Source organism: Coregonus clupeaformis, chromosome 30 (assembly GCF_020615455.1).
Source record: "Coregonus clupeaformis isolate EN_2021a chromosome 30, ASM2061545v1, whole genome shotgun sequence".
NCBI lineage: Eukaryota > Metazoa > Chordata > Actinopteri > Salmoniformes > Salmonidae > Coregonus > Coregonus clupeaformis.
Window position 1 is genome coordinate 49,275,341 of NC_059221.1, and position 17,411 is coordinate 49,292,751.

The 17,411-nt window shown below is 47.6% G+C and overlaps 1 protein-coding gene across 1 annotated transcript in view; it reads left to right on the forward strand.

The window, feature by feature from the left end:
- The first annotated feature begins 1,922 nt into the window (after positions 1 to 1,922).
- hecw2b (HECT, C2 and WW domain containing E3 ubiquitin protein ligase 2b) overlaps positions 1,923 to 17,411 on the forward strand; it is a 29,534-nt gene continuing 14,045 nt past the window's right edge. Inside the window, exons 1-11 of the mRNA XM_045209295.1 lie at positions 1,923 to 2,353; positions 8,598 to 8,705; positions 8,810 to 8,904; positions 10,239 to 10,314; positions 10,644 to 10,813; positions 10,938 to 11,080; positions 11,463 to 11,560; positions 12,024 to 12,242; positions 15,001 to 15,395; positions 15,483 to 16,028; positions 16,369 to 16,702. Coding sequence (XP_045065230.1) covers positions 1,984 to 2,353; positions 8,598 to 8,705; positions 8,810 to 8,904; positions 10,239 to 10,314; positions 10,644 to 10,813; positions 10,938 to 11,080; positions 11,463 to 11,560; positions 12,024 to 12,242; positions 15,001 to 15,395; positions 15,483 to 16,028; positions 16,369 to 16,702 — 2,554 coding nt within the window. The 5' untranslated portion in view covers positions 1,923 to 1,983. The remainder of the gene's footprint in view (positions 2,354 to 8,597; positions 8,706 to 8,809; positions 8,905 to 10,238; positions 10,315 to 10,643; positions 10,814 to 10,937; positions 11,081 to 11,462; positions 11,561 to 12,023; positions 12,243 to 15,000; positions 15,396 to 15,482; positions 16,029 to 16,368; positions 16,703 to 17,411) is intronic.

Genomic DNA, 17,411 nt, shown 5'->3' on the forward strand with positions numbered 1-17,411 from the left:
GAGGTTGATCTAAAACACTGTGTTTACAGATGGAGGGAGGTTGATCTAAAACAATGTGTTTACAGAGGGAGGGAGGTTGATCTAAAACACTGTGTTTACAGAGGGAGGGAGGTTGATCTAAAACACTGTGTTTACAGAGGGAGGGAGGTTGATCTAAAACACTGTGTTTACAGAGGGAGGGAGGTTGATCTAAAACAATGTGTTTACAGAGGGAGGGAGGTTGATCTAAAACACTGTGTTTACAGAGGGAGGGAGGATGATCTAAAACACTGTGTTTACAGAGGGAGGGAGGTTGAACTAAAACACTGTGTTAACAGTGGAGTGATACAATGTGGGATGTCTCCAGTGGGTCCCTCCTTTATCATCCAGTGGCTGCCTGTTACAGTGAAGCCACAATCGGTGGTGAGTCTGCTGTGGTTACTGGAGCAACAACCAACAACCCACAACCTTGTAAATACATGTCCTGTTTTTAGGTTAAATAGCGGTCATTGATTAGGAAGCTGGGGATAGCTTGTTCTGTTTCAAATCAAGTGTTAGGGCTGCCGTTGCAATGATGGTGATCAAGTCTGTTAAACAATGCTTCTGTTGTTCCTGTCGTTCTCCTGTCATTGGTTGATCCTGGGCGTTATTTTTATATCTCTGATCGTCCCCTCCCTCTTTCTCCCCATCCCTCTCTCTCTCTCTCTCTCCCTCTCTCTCCCTCTCTCTCTCCCTCTCTCACAGGTGTCCAACCTACCTTCATCACCTCCACCACCACCTCAGGCCTGCAGTCTCCCTCTCTCCCCCCTCTCACCCCTTTCTCTCCCCCCTGGAAGAGGACAACACATTGGTCTGGAGAGTTGGTCCACCTCTACACCCTACCCCAGACCACCCTAGTCCCAACCAGACTCCAAACCAACATCATTCCACTCCACCCCTCCCCAAACAGACGAGGGGGAGAGAGGAGCTTCGCCCCCCTCATCCCCTCCCTCCCTCCCTCCCTCTCTCTCTCTCCCTCCCAACATGCACCCTCAGGACCTGAATGTAAGACCCATGGTGCAGTCCATCCCAAGATTGAAACCTTAAACCATTCCAGTTGTACTCCACTGAGTATTGAAGTAAAGCTAAATGTTCTGATGTGTATGAGTGAAACTGGGCTGGAGGAGCAGTGACCGGACAGAAGAGAACAGGATGTGACCTCAGCATCAGCCCACCTCACTTCCTCTCCATCTCAACCATTAGAAAGACTGGATCACAGGCCTCAAATTCAATCAATCAATCAAACTTTATTTATAAAGCCCTTTTTACAACAACATTTCTCACAAAGTGCTTTACAGGATTAACCTTAATAAACCTAGTTTTTGACTTTCAAAGAGCAGGCAGGGGCACAGTGGCAAGGGAAAACCTCCTTACCTCTGACCTGTGTCTGGGCTTGGCTGCTTGTTGGATCCAGACAGTAGTATTGAATTTAGAGGAGGCTTCCACTGACGGTAGCTAGCGCGTCAGCTTCTATTAGGTTCGAGTAGGTTCGAGTATGTTCTAGTATGTTCTATTAGGTTCTAGTATGTTCTGTTAGGTTCTAGTATGTTCTATTAGGTTCTAGTATGTTCTGTTAGGTTCCAGTATGTTCTATTAGGTTCTAGTATGTTCTATTAGGTTCCAGTATGTTCTATTAGGTTCTAGTAGGCTCTACTAGGCTCTACCAGGCTGTCTCTGGCCCTGTGCTGTGGCCTCCTGGCCTGTGGCCCTCCTCTCTGGCTCCAGCCTTGGGCGAGGCCCCCGGTTCTCCCCCCTCTCCTGCCCGACCTCCACCATTCGCCCCTCCCTCGCCACGGCCGTCCTCCCCCCCCGCCCCCGCCCCCACCCCCCCACCCCCACCCTTCCTCCCCCTCCCATCACCACCATCACCCCCCACACCACCACTCTCCCCATCATCACCATCATCCCCACCCCTCTCACCACCAGTCCCCTCCTCCCACCTCCCCCTCCTCCCCTGTGGTCACCATGACGACCACCCCCACTGCTCGTGAACACCTCCTGGTGGTGAGGAGGCGCAACCCCCACATGCGCTACACCATCAGCCCCGAAAGCCTGCGCTCCCTCTCAGCCCAGGGCGGCGATGGGGTGGGCCCAAGGGGTCACGGGGGGGAAAGGTCAGCTGGTGAAAGGTCAGGGGTCGGAGGTCATGGAGAGGGTCATGGCGGCGGGCTACAAAGGGCCAATAGCGACACGGACCTGGTGACCTCGGAGAGCAGGTCATCGCTGACTGCGTCGACATACGAGTTCACGATGGGGCGGGGCCAAAACCTGGTCATCAACTGGGACATCAAGGAGGAAGTGGACGCCACGGACTGGATCGGACTCTACCACATCGGTGAGACACGGGGGGAGGACTAGACCATCTTCATGGGAAGAAGGGGGAGGGGTTTTCCTTTATGATCCCATTCCCAGAAAGTGGGAAATTAATTTAGCTACCTTCACATTTTAAAAACACACAAATCAATCATAGAACAAGATCCTCAATGGAGACCAAGGATACATGTTTAGAACAGAGCAGCAGAGGATGTACAGTAGAGGGCTTCAGTACTGTAGGAATCACATGGCCATGTGGAAATGACTTCTAGCAGCTGAGATATCCAGTGTCAAGGTTAAGGGAATGAAGCTTAATACTGATGGACTGGGAGCTGAGGGAGAGAGGAAGAGAGGGGGGGAGAGAGGGTGGAAGACAGAGGGGGGGGAGAGAGGGTGGAAGAGAGAGGGGGGAGAGAGGGTGGAAGAGAGAGGGGGGAGAGAGGGGGGAAGAGAGGGGGGAAGAGAGAGGGGGAGGGAGGGAGGTAGAAAGAGAGGGAGGAAGAGAGAGGGGGAGAGGGGGAGGGAGGGAGGGAGGAAGAGAGGGGAGAGAGGGGGGGGGATTGGAGGAGAGAGGGGGAGGGAGGGAGTTAGAATGAGAGGGAGGAAGAGAGGGGGGAAGAGAGGGGGAGGAAGAGAGGGAGGGAGGATGGGGTAGCGAGGTGAAAGCACTACGTCAGGATCACCTGAGAGTATAAGAGCATTGTATCATACTGCCCTCCTCCTCTCCTCTCCTCTCCTCTCCTCTCCTCTCCTCTCCCTCCTCTCCTCTCCTCTCCTCTCCCCTCCTCTCCCCTCCTCTCCTCTCCTCTCCTCTCCTCTCCTCTCCTCTCCTCTCCTCTCCTCTCCTCTCCCTCTCCTCTCCTCTCCTCTCCTCTCCTCTCCTCTCCCTCTCCTCTCCTCTCTCCTCTCCTCTCCTCTCCCTCCTCTCCCTCTCCTCTCCTCTCCTCTCCTCCTCTCCTCTCCTCTCTCCCTCCTCTCCTCTCCTCTCCTCTTCCCCTCCTCTCCTCTCCTCTCCTCCTCCTCTCCTCTCCTCTCCTCTCCCTCTCCTCTCCCTCTCCTCCTCTCCTCCTCTCCTCTCCCTCTCCCTCTCCTCTCCTCTCCTCTCCTCCTCTCCTCTCCTCTTCCCCTCCTCTCCTCTTCCCCTCCTCTCCTCTCCGCCTCTCCCGTCGCCTCCTCTCCTCTCCTTTTCTCCTCCTCTCCCGTCGCCTCCCCTCCTCTCCTCTTCCTCTCCTCCTCACATCGCTGTCTCTTTCCTTTTCTCACCCTGACGGTGAAGTTTAATTACTTATCCCTGGTGCTGTGTGTGTGTCTTCAAATCATATCAAATCAAATGTCATTTGTCACATGCACCGAATACAACAGGTGTAGACCATACAGTGAAATGCTTACTTACAAGCCCTTAACCAACAATGCAGTTTTAAGAAAAATAACTGTTAATTAAAAAATAGATAAGTTTAAAAAATCATAATAATTAAAGAGCAGCAGTAAAATAAAAGAACAGTAGTGAGGCTATATACAGGGGGTACCGGTACAGAGTCAATGTGCGGGGGCACAGGTTAGTCGAGGTAATTGAGGTAATATGTACATGTAGGTAGAGTTAAAGTGACTATGCATTGATAATTAACAGAGTAGCAGCAGCGTAAAAGAGGGGGTGGGTGGGGACAGTGCAAATAGTCCAGGTAGCCATTTGATTAGCTGTTCAGGAGTCTTATGGCTTGGGGGTACAAACTGTTAAGAAGCCTTTTGGACCTAGACTTGGTGCTCCGGTACCGTTTGCCGTGCGGTAGCAGAGAGAACAGTCTATGACTAGGGTGGCTGGAGTCTTTGGCCATTATTAGGGCCTTCCTCTGACACTGCCTGGTATAGAGGTCCTGGATGGCAGGAAGCTTGGCCCCAGTGATGTACTGGGCCGTACGCACTACCCTCTATAGTGCCTTGCGGTCAGAGGCCGAGCAATTGCCATAACAGGCGGTGATGCAACCGGTCAGGATGCTCTCGATGGTGCAGCTGTATAACTTTTGGAGGATCTGAGGACCCATGCCAAATCTTTTCAGTCTCCTGAGGGGGAATAGGCTTTGTCGTGCCCTCTTCACGACTGTCTTGGTGTGTTTGGACCATGATAGTTTGTTGGTGATGTGGACACCAAGGAACTTGAAGCTCTCAACCTGCTCCACTACAGCCCCGTCGATGAGAATGGGGGCGTGCTCGGTCCTCCTTTTCCTGTAGTCCACGATCAGCTCCTTTGTCTTGATCACGTTGAGGTAGAGGTTGTTGTCCTGGCACCACACGGCCAGGTCTCTGACCTCCTCCCTATAGGCTGTCTCATCGTTGTCGGTGATCAGGCCTACCACTGTTGTGTCGTCTGCAAACTTAATGATGGTGTTGGAGTCGTGCTTGGCCATGCAGTCATGGGTGAACAGGGAGTACAGGAGGGGACTGAGCACGCACCCCTGAGGGGCCCCCATGTTGAGGGTCAGCGTAGCAGATGTGTTGTTACCTACCCTTACCACCTGGGGGTGGCCCATCAGGAAGTCCAGGATCCAGTTGTAGAGGGAGGTGTTTAGTCCCAGGGTCCTTAGCTTAGTGATGAGCTTTGAGGGCACTATGGTGTGCGTGTGTGAGTGTGTTTTGGGGGCACTACGTGATGAGCAGAGAGAAAAGTGCATGTGATGAATACACTGGACCACAGCCAGGCAGGCTGAGGTCATCGCAATAGCAAAGTGTTAAAGTGTGTGTGTCCTCTGCTGGAAAACGTTGTGGTTGTGAGCATATTGTGTGTGTACTAGCTATATGGGGGGAACTAGTCAGCACTCTGCACCTTCTGGATCTCTGCCTGGACTTCTGGACATCCTGGAGGGTAGTGAGTAGTAGTCTTCTGAATCTCTGCCTGGACTTCTGGACATCCTGGAGAGTAGTGAGTAGTGGTCTTCTGAATCTCTGCCTGGACTTCTAGACATCCTGGAGAGTAGTGAGTAGTGGTCTTCTGAATCTCTGCCTGGACTTCTGGACATCCTGGAGAGTAGTGAGTAGTGGTCTTCTGAATCTCTGCCTGGACTTCTGGACATCCTGGAGAGTAGTGATTAGTGGTCTTCTGAATCTCTGCCTGGACTTCTGGACATCCTGGAGAGTAGTGAGTCAGCTTCAGTTCTTTAATTATCTTCTCATTATCATCAACCTGCTATCAGACCGCACTTACTACCGGACACACACACACACACACACACACACACACACACACACACACACACACACACACACACACACACACACACACACACACACACATTCTGTACACTAAAGTGTCAGCAGCAGCCAGTAGAGAGAGTGGTGGCCAGTGAAAGGCGATCCATCCACTCTCTACACCAGGTTATGTGTGTGGAGGTATTGACCGGGGCAGGGGAAAGACCTAAGATGTGTCCTCCAGAGAAATGCATCATTCTGGGCCTGGCCATGGGCCATCCATCCCCGCCCTGGAGCCAACACGGCTCCATTACCGGCACCTACCGTCTGCCCTGCCCTGCCTCCCCCCTCTTCCCCCTCCATCACCCCATCCCCTCTCTTCCTCCCCTCCATCACCCCATCCCCCTCTCCTCCATCCCCATCCCCTCTCTTCCTCCCCTCCATCACCCCATCACCCATCCCCCTCTCCTCCATCACCCCATCCCCCTCTCTTCCTCTCCTCCATCCCCATCCCCCCTTCCCCCTCCATCACCCCATCCCCCTCTCTTCCTCTCCTCCATCACCCCATCCCCCATCCCCCTCTCCTCCATCCCCATCTCCCTCTCTTCCCCTCCATCACCCCTTCCCCCTCTCTTCCTCTCCTCCATCCCCATCTCCCTCTCTTCCTCCCCTCCATCACCCCTTCCCCCTCTCTTCCTCTCCTCCATCCCCATCCCCCTCTCTTCCTCTCCTCCATCCCCATCTCCCTCTCTTCCTCTCCTCTATCCCCATCTCCCTCTCTTCCTCCCCTCCATCACCCCATCCCCCTCTCTTCCTCTCCTCCATCCCCATCCCCCTCTCTTCCTCTCCTCCATCCCCATCCCCCTCTCTTCCTCTCCTCCATCTCCCTCTCTTCCTCTCCTCCATCCCCATCCCCCTCTCTTCCTCTCCTCCATCCCCATCCCCCTCTCTTCCTCCCCTCCATCACCCCTTCCCCCTCTCTTCCTCTCCTCCATCCCCATCTCCCTCTCTTCCTCTCCTCTATCCCCATCTCCCTCTCTTCCTCCCCTCCATCACCCCATCCCCCTCTCTTCCTCTCCTCCATCCCCATCCCCCTCTCTTCCTCTCCTCCATCCCCATCCCCCTCTCTTCCTCTCCTCCATCCCCATCCCCCTCTCTTCCTCTCCTCCATCCCCATCCCCCTCTCTTCCTCTCCTCCATCCCCATCCCCCTCTCTTCCTCTCCTCCATCCCCTTCCCCCTCTCTTCCTCTCCTCCATCCCATCTCCCTCTCTTCCTCTCCACAATCCCATCTCCCTCTCTTCCTCTCCTCCATCCCCATCCCCCTCTCTTCCTCTCCTCCATCCCATCTCCCTCTCTTCCTCTCCTCCATCCCCTTCCCCCTCTCTTCCTCTCCTCCATCACCCCATCCCCTCTCTTCCTCTCCTCCTTTTCCACCTCTCCCTTGTTGAGCCTGAGGAGAAACCATAGGGTTTCCGTGTAACGGCATGGCACAAGTTACTTATTGTGACATCACCTGGGTTATTCATGAAATAAGCAGCCTCTGGGGAGGTAGAGTCATCATAGTGTTGGTGTGTCATCACAGTGGTCTCTGACTTGTGGTCAGACTCTCTCAGGTGGAGCAAACTTAAACCTGCACCTTTTTTCAATGCTGAATTGAATGTCATTTAGAAAGGTGTCATAATGTATTTGTTTTTCAGAAAACATCCTTTCTGAATTTAAAAGTAATCTAAGAAGTAATCATCTAGTTTTTCTAAAGTATCTGTAATCGGATTACAATAATTTTGCTGGTTAATGTAATTCATGACAGTTTTTTGTAATCTGATTACATGTACTCCCCAACCCTGTCTGTGTGTGTGTCTGTGTGTGACTTGTGACTGCTGTCACTTGCCACCCAGGCCTGGCTCCTGTCCAGACGTTATTGATTGTGACATGGTGTGAGTTGAGTTATGGCTCTGAGGGGAGACTTGGTGATAACACAGGAGACATATTCATCATGGTCATCTCTCTGTCACACACTGTCTGAGCGACAGATACACTACTACACACACCACAAACACACAAACACACGCGCATGCACGCATCTCTGTCCCACACTGTCTGAGTGACACATGGACTATGTCAGACGTTTGTCATCCTACACAGCTCAAAGACAACAGGAAAGTGACCATAGTGTCTGTAACAGATACTGTTACACTAGGTTACAGCATCAGCATCAGCTACCGTTACACTAGGTTACAGCATCAGCTACCGTTACACTAGGTTACAGCATCAGCTACAGTTACACTAGGTTACAGCATCAGCTACCGTTACACTAGGTTACAGCATCAGCTACCATTACACTAAGTTACAGCATCAGCTACCATTACACTAGGTTACAGCATCAGCTACTGTTACACTAGGTTACAGCATCAGATACCGTTACACTAGGTTACAGCATCAGCTACTGTTACACTAGGTTACAGCATCAGCTACCGTTACACTAGATTACAGCATCAGCTACCGTTACACTAGATTACAGCATCAGCTACCGTTACACTAGATTACAGCATCAGCTACCGTTACACTAGGTTACAGCATCAGCTACCGTTACACTAGGTTACAGCGTCAGCTACCATTACACTAGATTACAGCATCAGATACTGTTACACTAGGTTACAGCATCAGCTACCGTTACACTAGGTTACAGCATCAGCTACTGTTACACTAGGTTACAGCATCAGCTACCGTTACACTAGGTTACAGCATCAGCTACCGTTACACTAGGTTACAGCATCAGATACTGTTACACTAGGTTACAGCATCAGCTACCGTTACACTAGGTTACAGCATCAGATACCGTTACACTAGGTTACAGCATCAGCTACCGTTACACTAGGTTACAGCATCAGCTACCGTTACACTAGATTACAGCATCAGCTACCGTTACACTAGATTACAGCATCAGCTACCGTTACACTAAATTACAGCATCAGCTACCGTTACACTAGATTACTGCATCTAGTGTATGGGTCAGTTGTGTTATGGCCTATGTCATCACTGTTACAGCCTATGTCAGTGATGCGACTGTGTGTGTCCCCTCCCCAGATGAGACGTGTCCTGCCAACGTGTGGGACTCTAAGAACCGCGGGGTGAACGGCACCCAGAGAGGACAGATCATCTGGATGCTGGAGCCTGGGCCTTACTTCATGGAGCGTGAGTATAGTGTGTGTGTTAATGTTTATGAAGGACTGTTTATGTGTGTTCAGGATGATTAGAACAATATAACTATTTTTCTTCGGTGTGTTTTGCTTCCTCAGCTGAGACTAAGATCAGCTTTAAGTACTACCATGGAGTGAGTGGTGCCTTGAGAGCAACAACCCCCTGCATCACCGTCAAGAACCCAGGAGTTCCTGTGAGTACTGTGTGTGTGTGTGTGTGTGTGTGTTTGTGTGTGTGTGTGTGTGTGTTTATGTTCATGAAGGAGTAGTTATGTATCAAGTAACTGTATAAAATATGGTGTAACTGTATCAAGGTCAAGCTTATCTGGTTGTTTAGAGAGAGAGAGAGAGAGAGAGAGAGGTGTGTGTGTGTATGTGTATACTGTGTATGTGTGTGTGTGTGTGTGTGTACAGTGGGGAGAATAAGTATTTGATACACTGCCGATTTTGCAGGTTTTCCTACTTACAAAGCATGTAGAGGTCTGTAATTTTTATCATAGGTACACTTCAACTGTGAGAGACGGAATTAGTTTGACTATATTAGATATCACTCTGAATGTGGCAGTTGGACTATATTAGATATCACTCTGAATGTGGCAGTTGGACTATATTAGATATCACTCTGAATGTGGCAGTTGGACTATATTAGATATCACTCTGAATGTGGCAGTTGGACTATATTAGATATCACTCTGAATGTGGCAGTTGGACTATATTAGATATCAATCTGAATGTGGCAGTTGGACTATATTAGATATCACTCTGAATGTGGCAGTTGGACTATATTAGATATCACTCTGAATGTGGCAGTTGGACTATATTATATAAATCTGAATGTGGCAGTTGGACTACATTAGTTTGAATAGATAAAGCAGGTATACATTTCCTGTCTCAATCTATCTTGCTCCATCTCCATCTTTTTCTCTCCTTTCCTCTCTCCCTTCCTCCCCCCCTCTCTCCACCCCCTCCATCCCTCCCCCTCTCTCTCTCTCCCTCCACCCCCCTCCATTCTACTCTCCACTCCTCTCTCTCCCCCCTGCCCCCTGCCCCCTCTCTCTCTCTCCTCTACCCCCTCTCCCTCCCTCCATCCCTTTCCCCCTTCTCCTTCTCCCTCCACCCCTCGCCCTCCCTCCCTCCCTCAGTAATACCAGCTGGGACAAATTAATTTGATATGAAATTCAGAGCGTTAATCCTCCAATCGGAGGGAGCGTCTGGCAGGCAGCCATGTTGGTTTTATGACAGGATCTGACAGATGACCAGATGCCCAGTCCACCTGATCTGCTCTACATCTCTACAGTCCTACATCTCTCACTCTGACCCACCTATATATCACTCTCCAACAGATCTCAGTGTTACACTGTGCTGTACTGCTCTGTGTTAAACTGGATATTGATTATATCTTTTCCAGTCTTGACCCTCAACCATACGTCTCATGTCTGTGGTATTATACTATCCTATACTAACTGCTCATCTCTCATTGGTTGAGTTCCCATCACAGCTCATCTCCCATTGGTTGTTTCCTTGCCAGGTTAGAGCTGAGGGTCAAGCTGAGGGCCAATCAGTGACAGAGAACTGTCGGAAACTCGTCAGCTTCACTTTATCAGGTCAGTTTTTGTTGATTGGTAGCTTGTCTCACTCAACTCTGGTCTGGTGTGATCTGCACTGCCTCCCTGTGGTTGAGATGTGTTACTGCACATTACCTCCGGTTAGGCACTCCATGACCTGAGTTACCTACCTACCCCTGGTATACATTATGAAGTTGTGCTTTCTCTGTAGATATCCTAATGTGTTTAAAATAGATGTATTATTTCATTATTCTGTGTATGTGGTATAAGTCCACAGCGCTAATATGTGTATCTGTGTAGATATCCATGAGCTTTATATATTTACAGTATATTTACGGGATACATGGGATGTGTGTCTTTCTCTATAGATATCCGTGCATTGGGTCTGAAGAAGGGGATGTTCTTTAACCCTGACCCCTACCTGAAGATGTCCATCCACCCTGGGAAGAGGAGTGGCTTCCCCACCTTCACACACCACGGACAGGAGAGACGCTCCGCCATCATATCTAACACGACCAACCCTGTCTGGCCCGGAGAGGTCTCTCTCTCTCTCACTCTCACTCTCACTCACACACACACACACACACACACACACACACACACACACACACACACACACACACACTGTAAAATAATGCTTTACAATTCTCTTTCTCTGTCAGAAGTACACGTTTGTGGCTCTGATGACAGATGTCTTGGAGATCGAGGTAAAGGATAAGTTTTCTAAAAGCCGACCAATCATCAAGCGCTTCCTGGGTCAGCTGACCATCCCAGTGCAGAGGCTGCTAGAGAGGCCAAATGCAGAGTGAGTCAACTGGAAACCACGCCCACACTCAGAGAAACATATTCAGGCCTCCCGAGTGGTGCAGCGGTCTAAGGCACTGCTTGAGGCGCCACTACAGCCCCGGGTTCGATCCCAGGCGGTGTCACAGCTGGCTGTGACCAGGAGACCCATGAGGCGGCGCCCAGCGTCGTCCGGGTTAGGGAGTTGCAGCGATGGGTCAAGACTGTAACTACCAATTGGATATCACGAAATTGGGGAGAAAAAGGGTTAAAAGTAAAAATAAATAAAAAGAGATACATATTCAATCAATAGTAATCTTTGTAACTATTTAAATAACCATGTATTGGTCATATTGACCTACAACTGAGTCTGAATGGTTTGTAATGTGTGTTCATGTCCACAGGGACCAGCCGCTAAGCTACACCCTGTGTCGTCGTCTACCCACGGACCATGTGAGCGGCCAGCTGCAGTTCAGAGTGGACATGACCTCTGGACATGACGGTAAGGACATGACCTCTGGACATGACGGTAAGGACATGACCTCTGGACATGACGGTAAGGACATGACCTCTGGACATGACGGTGAGGACATGACCTCTGGACATGACGGTGAGGACATGACCTCTGGACATGACGGTGAGGACATGACCTCTGGACATGACGGTGAGGACATGACCTCTGGACATGACGGTGAGGACATGACCTCTGGACATGACGGTAAGGACATGACCTCTGGACATGACGGTGAGGACATGGGAGAGGGCATGAGTAATAAAGTAATAACATCTGTTTAGGAGAGAGGCTTTGTGTTGATCCGCTTATGTAAGACTGATTATATATATTTGGATAAAAGCGTCTGCTAAATGGCATACTATATATATTACTTTTGAATGTCACACACCCATCAATCAAATGTTGTGTATGAGTTTTGAAGGAAAACCTATGTTTTCTCCCTCCCTGACAGAGGGCTCTCCTGATGCCTTGGGTTCCATCTTGGGTTTGTCAGTGAACGGGGACCCTGGGAGCCCCTCTGACGATGAAGACCTCCCCCACCCTTCCTCCAGGGCCCGGGGCCCTTCTCCTACGGGGTCCGACTCCTCTCTGCTCAACGGAGAGGTCCACAGGGTTGGAGACGATGTCTGGAGTGACGCCCGGGGGGCGGTGGGCGAGCTACACGTCCTAGGTAAAAGTCCTAAAGCTATGTTGTCTTTACTGTTAGTATGTTAACCTCAACTGTCAACTGTCATACTGTTTGTATGTTTAATTCAACTGTGATACTGTTAGTATGTTTAACTCAACTGTCATACAGTTAGTATGTTTAATGTAACTGTCATACTGTTAGTATGTTTCATGTAACTGTCATACTGTTAGTATGTTTAATTCAACTGTCATACTGTTAGTATGTTTAACTCAACTGTCATACAGTTAGTATGTTTAACTCAACTGTCATACTGTTAGTATGTTTAATGTAACTGTCATACTGTTAGTATGTTTAATGTAACTGTCATACTGTTAGTATGTTTCATGTAACTGTCATACTGTTAGTATGTTTAATGTAACTGTCATACTGTTAGTATGTTTAATGTAACTGTCATACTGTTAGTATGTTTAATGTAACTGTCATACTGTTAGTATGTTTCATGTAACTGTCATACTGTTAGTAGGTTTAATGTAACTGTCATACTGTTAGTATGTTTAATGTAACTGTCATACTGTTAGTATGTTTAATGTAACTGTCATACTGTTTGTATGTGTAATGTAACTGTCATACTGTTAGTATGTTTAATGTAACTGTCATACTGTTAGTATGTGTAATGTAACTGTCATACTGTTAGTATGTTTAATGTAACTGTCATACTGTTAGTATGTTTAATGTAACTGTCATACTGTTAGTATGTTTAATGTAACTGTCATACTGTTTGTATGTTTAATGTAACTGTCATACTGTTAGTATGTTTAATGTAACTGTCATACTGTTAGTATGTTTAATGTAACTGTCATACTGTTAGTATGTTTAATGTAACTGTCATACAGTTAGTATGTTTAATGTAACTGTCATACTGTTAGTATGTTTAATGTAACTGTCATACTGTTAGTATGTTTAATGTAACTAACAATGTAACTGTCATACTGTTAGTATGTTTAATGTAACTGTCATACTGTTAGTATGTTTAATGTAACTGTCATACTGTTAGTATGTTTAATGTAACTGTCATACTGTTAGTATGTTTAATGTAACTGTCATACTGTTAGTATGTTTCATGTAACTGTCATACTGTTAGTATGTTTCATGTAACTGTCATACTGTTAGTATGTTTCATGTAACTGTCATACTGTTAGTATGTTTCATGTAACTGTCATGCTGTTAGTATGTTTCATGTAACTGTCATACTGTTAGTATGTTTCATGTAACTGTCATACTGTTAGTATGTTTCATGTAACTGTCATACTGTTAGTATGTTTAATGTAACTGTCATACTGTTAGTATGTTTAATGTAACTGTCATACTGTTAGTATGTTTCATGTAACTGTCATACTGTTAGTATGTTTCATGTAACTGTCATACTGTTAGTATGTTTCATGTAACTGTCATACTGTTAGTATGTTTCATGTAACTGTCATACTGTTAGTATGTTTCATGTAACTGTCATACTGTTAGTATGTTTCATGTAACTGTCATACTGTTAGTATGTTTAATGTAACTGTCATACTGTTAGTATGTTTAATGTAACTGTCATACTGTTAGTATGTGTAATGTAACTGTCATACTGTTAGTATGTGTAATGTAACTGTCATACTGTTAGTATGTTTCATGTAACTGTCATACTGTTAGTATGTTTCATGTAACTGTCATACTGTTAGTATGTTTCATGTAACTGTCATACTGTTAGTATGTGTAATGTAACTGTCATACTGTTAGTATGTTTAATGTAACTGTCATACTGTTAGTATGTTTAATGTAACTGTCATACTGTTAGTATGTTTAATGTAACTGTCATACTGTTAGTATGTTTCATGTAACTGTCATACTGTTAGTATGTTTCATGTAACTGTCATACTGTTAGTATGTGTAATGTAACTGTCATACTGTTAGTATGTTTAATGTAACTGTCATACTGTTAGAATGTGTAATGTAACTGTCATACTGTTAGTATGTGTAATGTAACTGTCATACTGTTAGTATGTTTAATGTAACTGTCATACTGTTAGTATGTTTAATGTAACTGTCATACTGTTAGTATGTGTAATGTAACTGTCATACTGTTAGTATGTTTAATGTAACTGTCATACTGTTAGTATGTTTAATGTAACTGTCATACTGTTAGTATGTTTAATGTAACTGTCATACTGTTAGTAGGTTTAATGTAACTGTCATACTGTTAGTATGTTTAATGTAACTGTCATACTGTTAGTATGTGTAATGTAACTGTCATACTGTTAGTATGTTTAATGTAACTGTCATACTGTTAGTATGTGTAATGTAACTGTCATACTGTTAGTATGTTTAATGTAACTGTCATACTGTTAGTATGTGTAATGTAACTGTCATACTGTTAGTATGTTTAATGTAACTGTCATACTGTTAGTATGTTTAATGTAACTGTCATACTGTTAGTATGTTTAATGTAACTGTCATACTGTTAGTAGGTTTAATGTAACTGTCATACTGTTAGTATGTGTAATGTAACTGTCATACTGTTAGTATGTGTAATGTAACTGTCATACTGTTAGTATGTTTAATGTAACTGTCATACTGTTAGTATGTGTAATGTAACTGTCATACTGTTAGTATGTGTAATGTAACTGTCATACTGTTAGTATGTTTAATGTAACTGTCTACGGCTCATTTATCTTTTAGTTTTTAATGCAACACGCTTTCTGTACGTAAAGTACATTTCTGTGAACAGACAATGAAAGTATATCTAATCTAATCTAACTAGGATTGGCCATCCTGGGCGGCCACACCCATCGCCAGGTGTCCCTCAACGACTACCTGGATGCCATCGAGGCTCCTAAGGGCCCGGGAGAGCGGCCCCTGGGCGCGACGTCACCCAAGCTGAGATCCAGTTTCCCCACGGACACGCGACTCAGCGCCATGTTGCATATAGATTCTGATGAAGACGAGGAGGCGGGGCCGCCCAGGGACCACCCACCACCTGACAGGAAGCCCTTGCTGCCACTGACCAATGGTGTTCAGGCTGGGGCTGGGGAGGGGGCTGCCTCATCTGAACAGGGCCTGGGGAAACAAGGGAAAGACGGGACAGAGGCAAAGAGGGGAGAGGCTGAGGGAGCGCAGGGGACAGAAGCTGGGACAGAGATTGGAGATGGGGATGGGGCTGGGGCTGGGGATGGGGCTGGGGATGGAGCTGGAGATGGGGCTGGGGCTGGGGATGGGGCTGGGGATGGAGATGGAGATGGGGCTGGGAATTGGGATGGGGCTGTATCCATGGCTGGGGCTGGAGTTGCAGTTGCAGTTGAGGCCAGGACTGGAGCTGGATCCATGGCTGTGGTTGGATCTCTAACTATAGCCAGACCTGGGGTTGGAGCTGAGGCCAGGCCTGGGTCTATGGTTGGGCCTGGGGCTGGAGCTGAGGCCAGGCCTGGGTCTATCGTTGGGCCTGGGGTTGGAGCTGAGGCCAGGCCTGAGTCTATGGTTGGGCCTGGGGTTGGAGCTGAGGCCAGGCCTGGGTCTATCGTTGGGCCTGGGGCTGGAGCTGAGGCCAGGCCTGAGTCTGTGGTTGGGCCTGGGGTTGGAGCTGAGGCCAGGCCTGGGTCTATGGTTGGGCCTGGGGCTGGGGCTCCCCTATCTCCAATACCTGAGACGAATACTGCAGCGCAGGAGGTGTCAGAGGAGGCTGTGGCAGCCAGGACTGAGGCCAGCCAGCAGCCAATAATCTCAGGGGCCACAGCAGCTCAGGGGCCCCTCAGGAACTCACTGCCTGCTGTTCTGAAGACATCTACTACTCAGGTGAGTGGTGCTCAGACCAGGGCCTGGGCAGCTCCAGCTGGATATGGCCCATGCTCTGGGTCAAACAGCACTTCCATAACCCTTGACAAATGTCCTCTGAGATTTCATAGTTGGGTCCGATGAAGGCAGCCACTGTCCACATTGGGGAATCACAGGCTACGATAGACATGTTCCATCCTATGACTCATAAGGGGACGCTCACTATCTAACAGAAAGCTCTACCACGTATTTTACTGTACATTTCAACTTTAGGTTCATCTAAATATTTTCATGTCTTAGTGATGAACGCTAAATGCCAAAACAAAGTTTAACAATAAAGAATACTTTACTCTATTTTCAGAAGGGACAGAAGGAAGAGGAAGTGGCGCCCAAGGCTGAGGAGGAAGGGGCGGAGTCATCCAGTGAAGGAGCAAGTGCCATCGCAGCCACCCCGACGACCAGTAGCGTTCCCGACCAGGGGGGCGGGGCCTCTGGCTCTGATGTCACAGGAGCAAGGACCGCCGGCACAGCAGCAGCAGCCAATGAGGAAGAAGAGGGTGGGGAGATCTGGCAGAGGAGGCAGATCATGCAGGCGTCTGGAGGCGTGTCTCAGGAGGAGGGGGCACGGTCTTCTGAAGCCAGCGGGCCAATCGACTCTTCTCAGAGTGTCTCTGAGGATGGCAGAGAACCAGGAGGTGAGAGACAGAACACAGCAACCCAGTATCACACATTTGTGTGAAATAGACACAAATTGCTTATTGGAAATTCGTGACAGGCACAGGAAAAAGTGAAAAGAATGTGTGTGCTCTACACGATTTTGTATACAGTGCATTTTAATCCCAGAGAAAAACAGGAAGTTACTTAAACCAGAAACGATAGGAGGGAGGTTGGGTGGGGGTATAACGTAATGGACACGAATGCATTATGAAGAAGGAAAATTGTGTAATACACACCAAAAAGTGTGTGACTGTCACGAATTTTGAATAAGTAATTTGTGTCTAGTTCACAGTAAACTGTGATAGTGAGCTGTCCCTACCCAGTTGGGCTGTCTTTGGCTCCCATGACCCAATCTCAAAAACATCTGTTTTAAAGTCAATGACGGCACTAGCTAACATAGTTGACCTGCCACCGGTTTGTGTTAAGTCTTCAGAGGCATATTTGGATGTTCAGGTGACACTCTTGTTCATGGTCCTTCGATAGAGGTTGTGTGTGCATCTATAATATCCTCTTTGATATTTTGTCCAGAGTTGTAGTGATGTTTCTCCTCCTTAGACAAACAGTACAGTGCTACCACGAGGGATTGACCCATTTTAGGACTATGAAAGAAAGATGAAAAGCTTGTTCAATCCTCTAAACGGATCTGAAGGAAATGAACAAAAGAACAATTTAAAAAAACAAAAAACG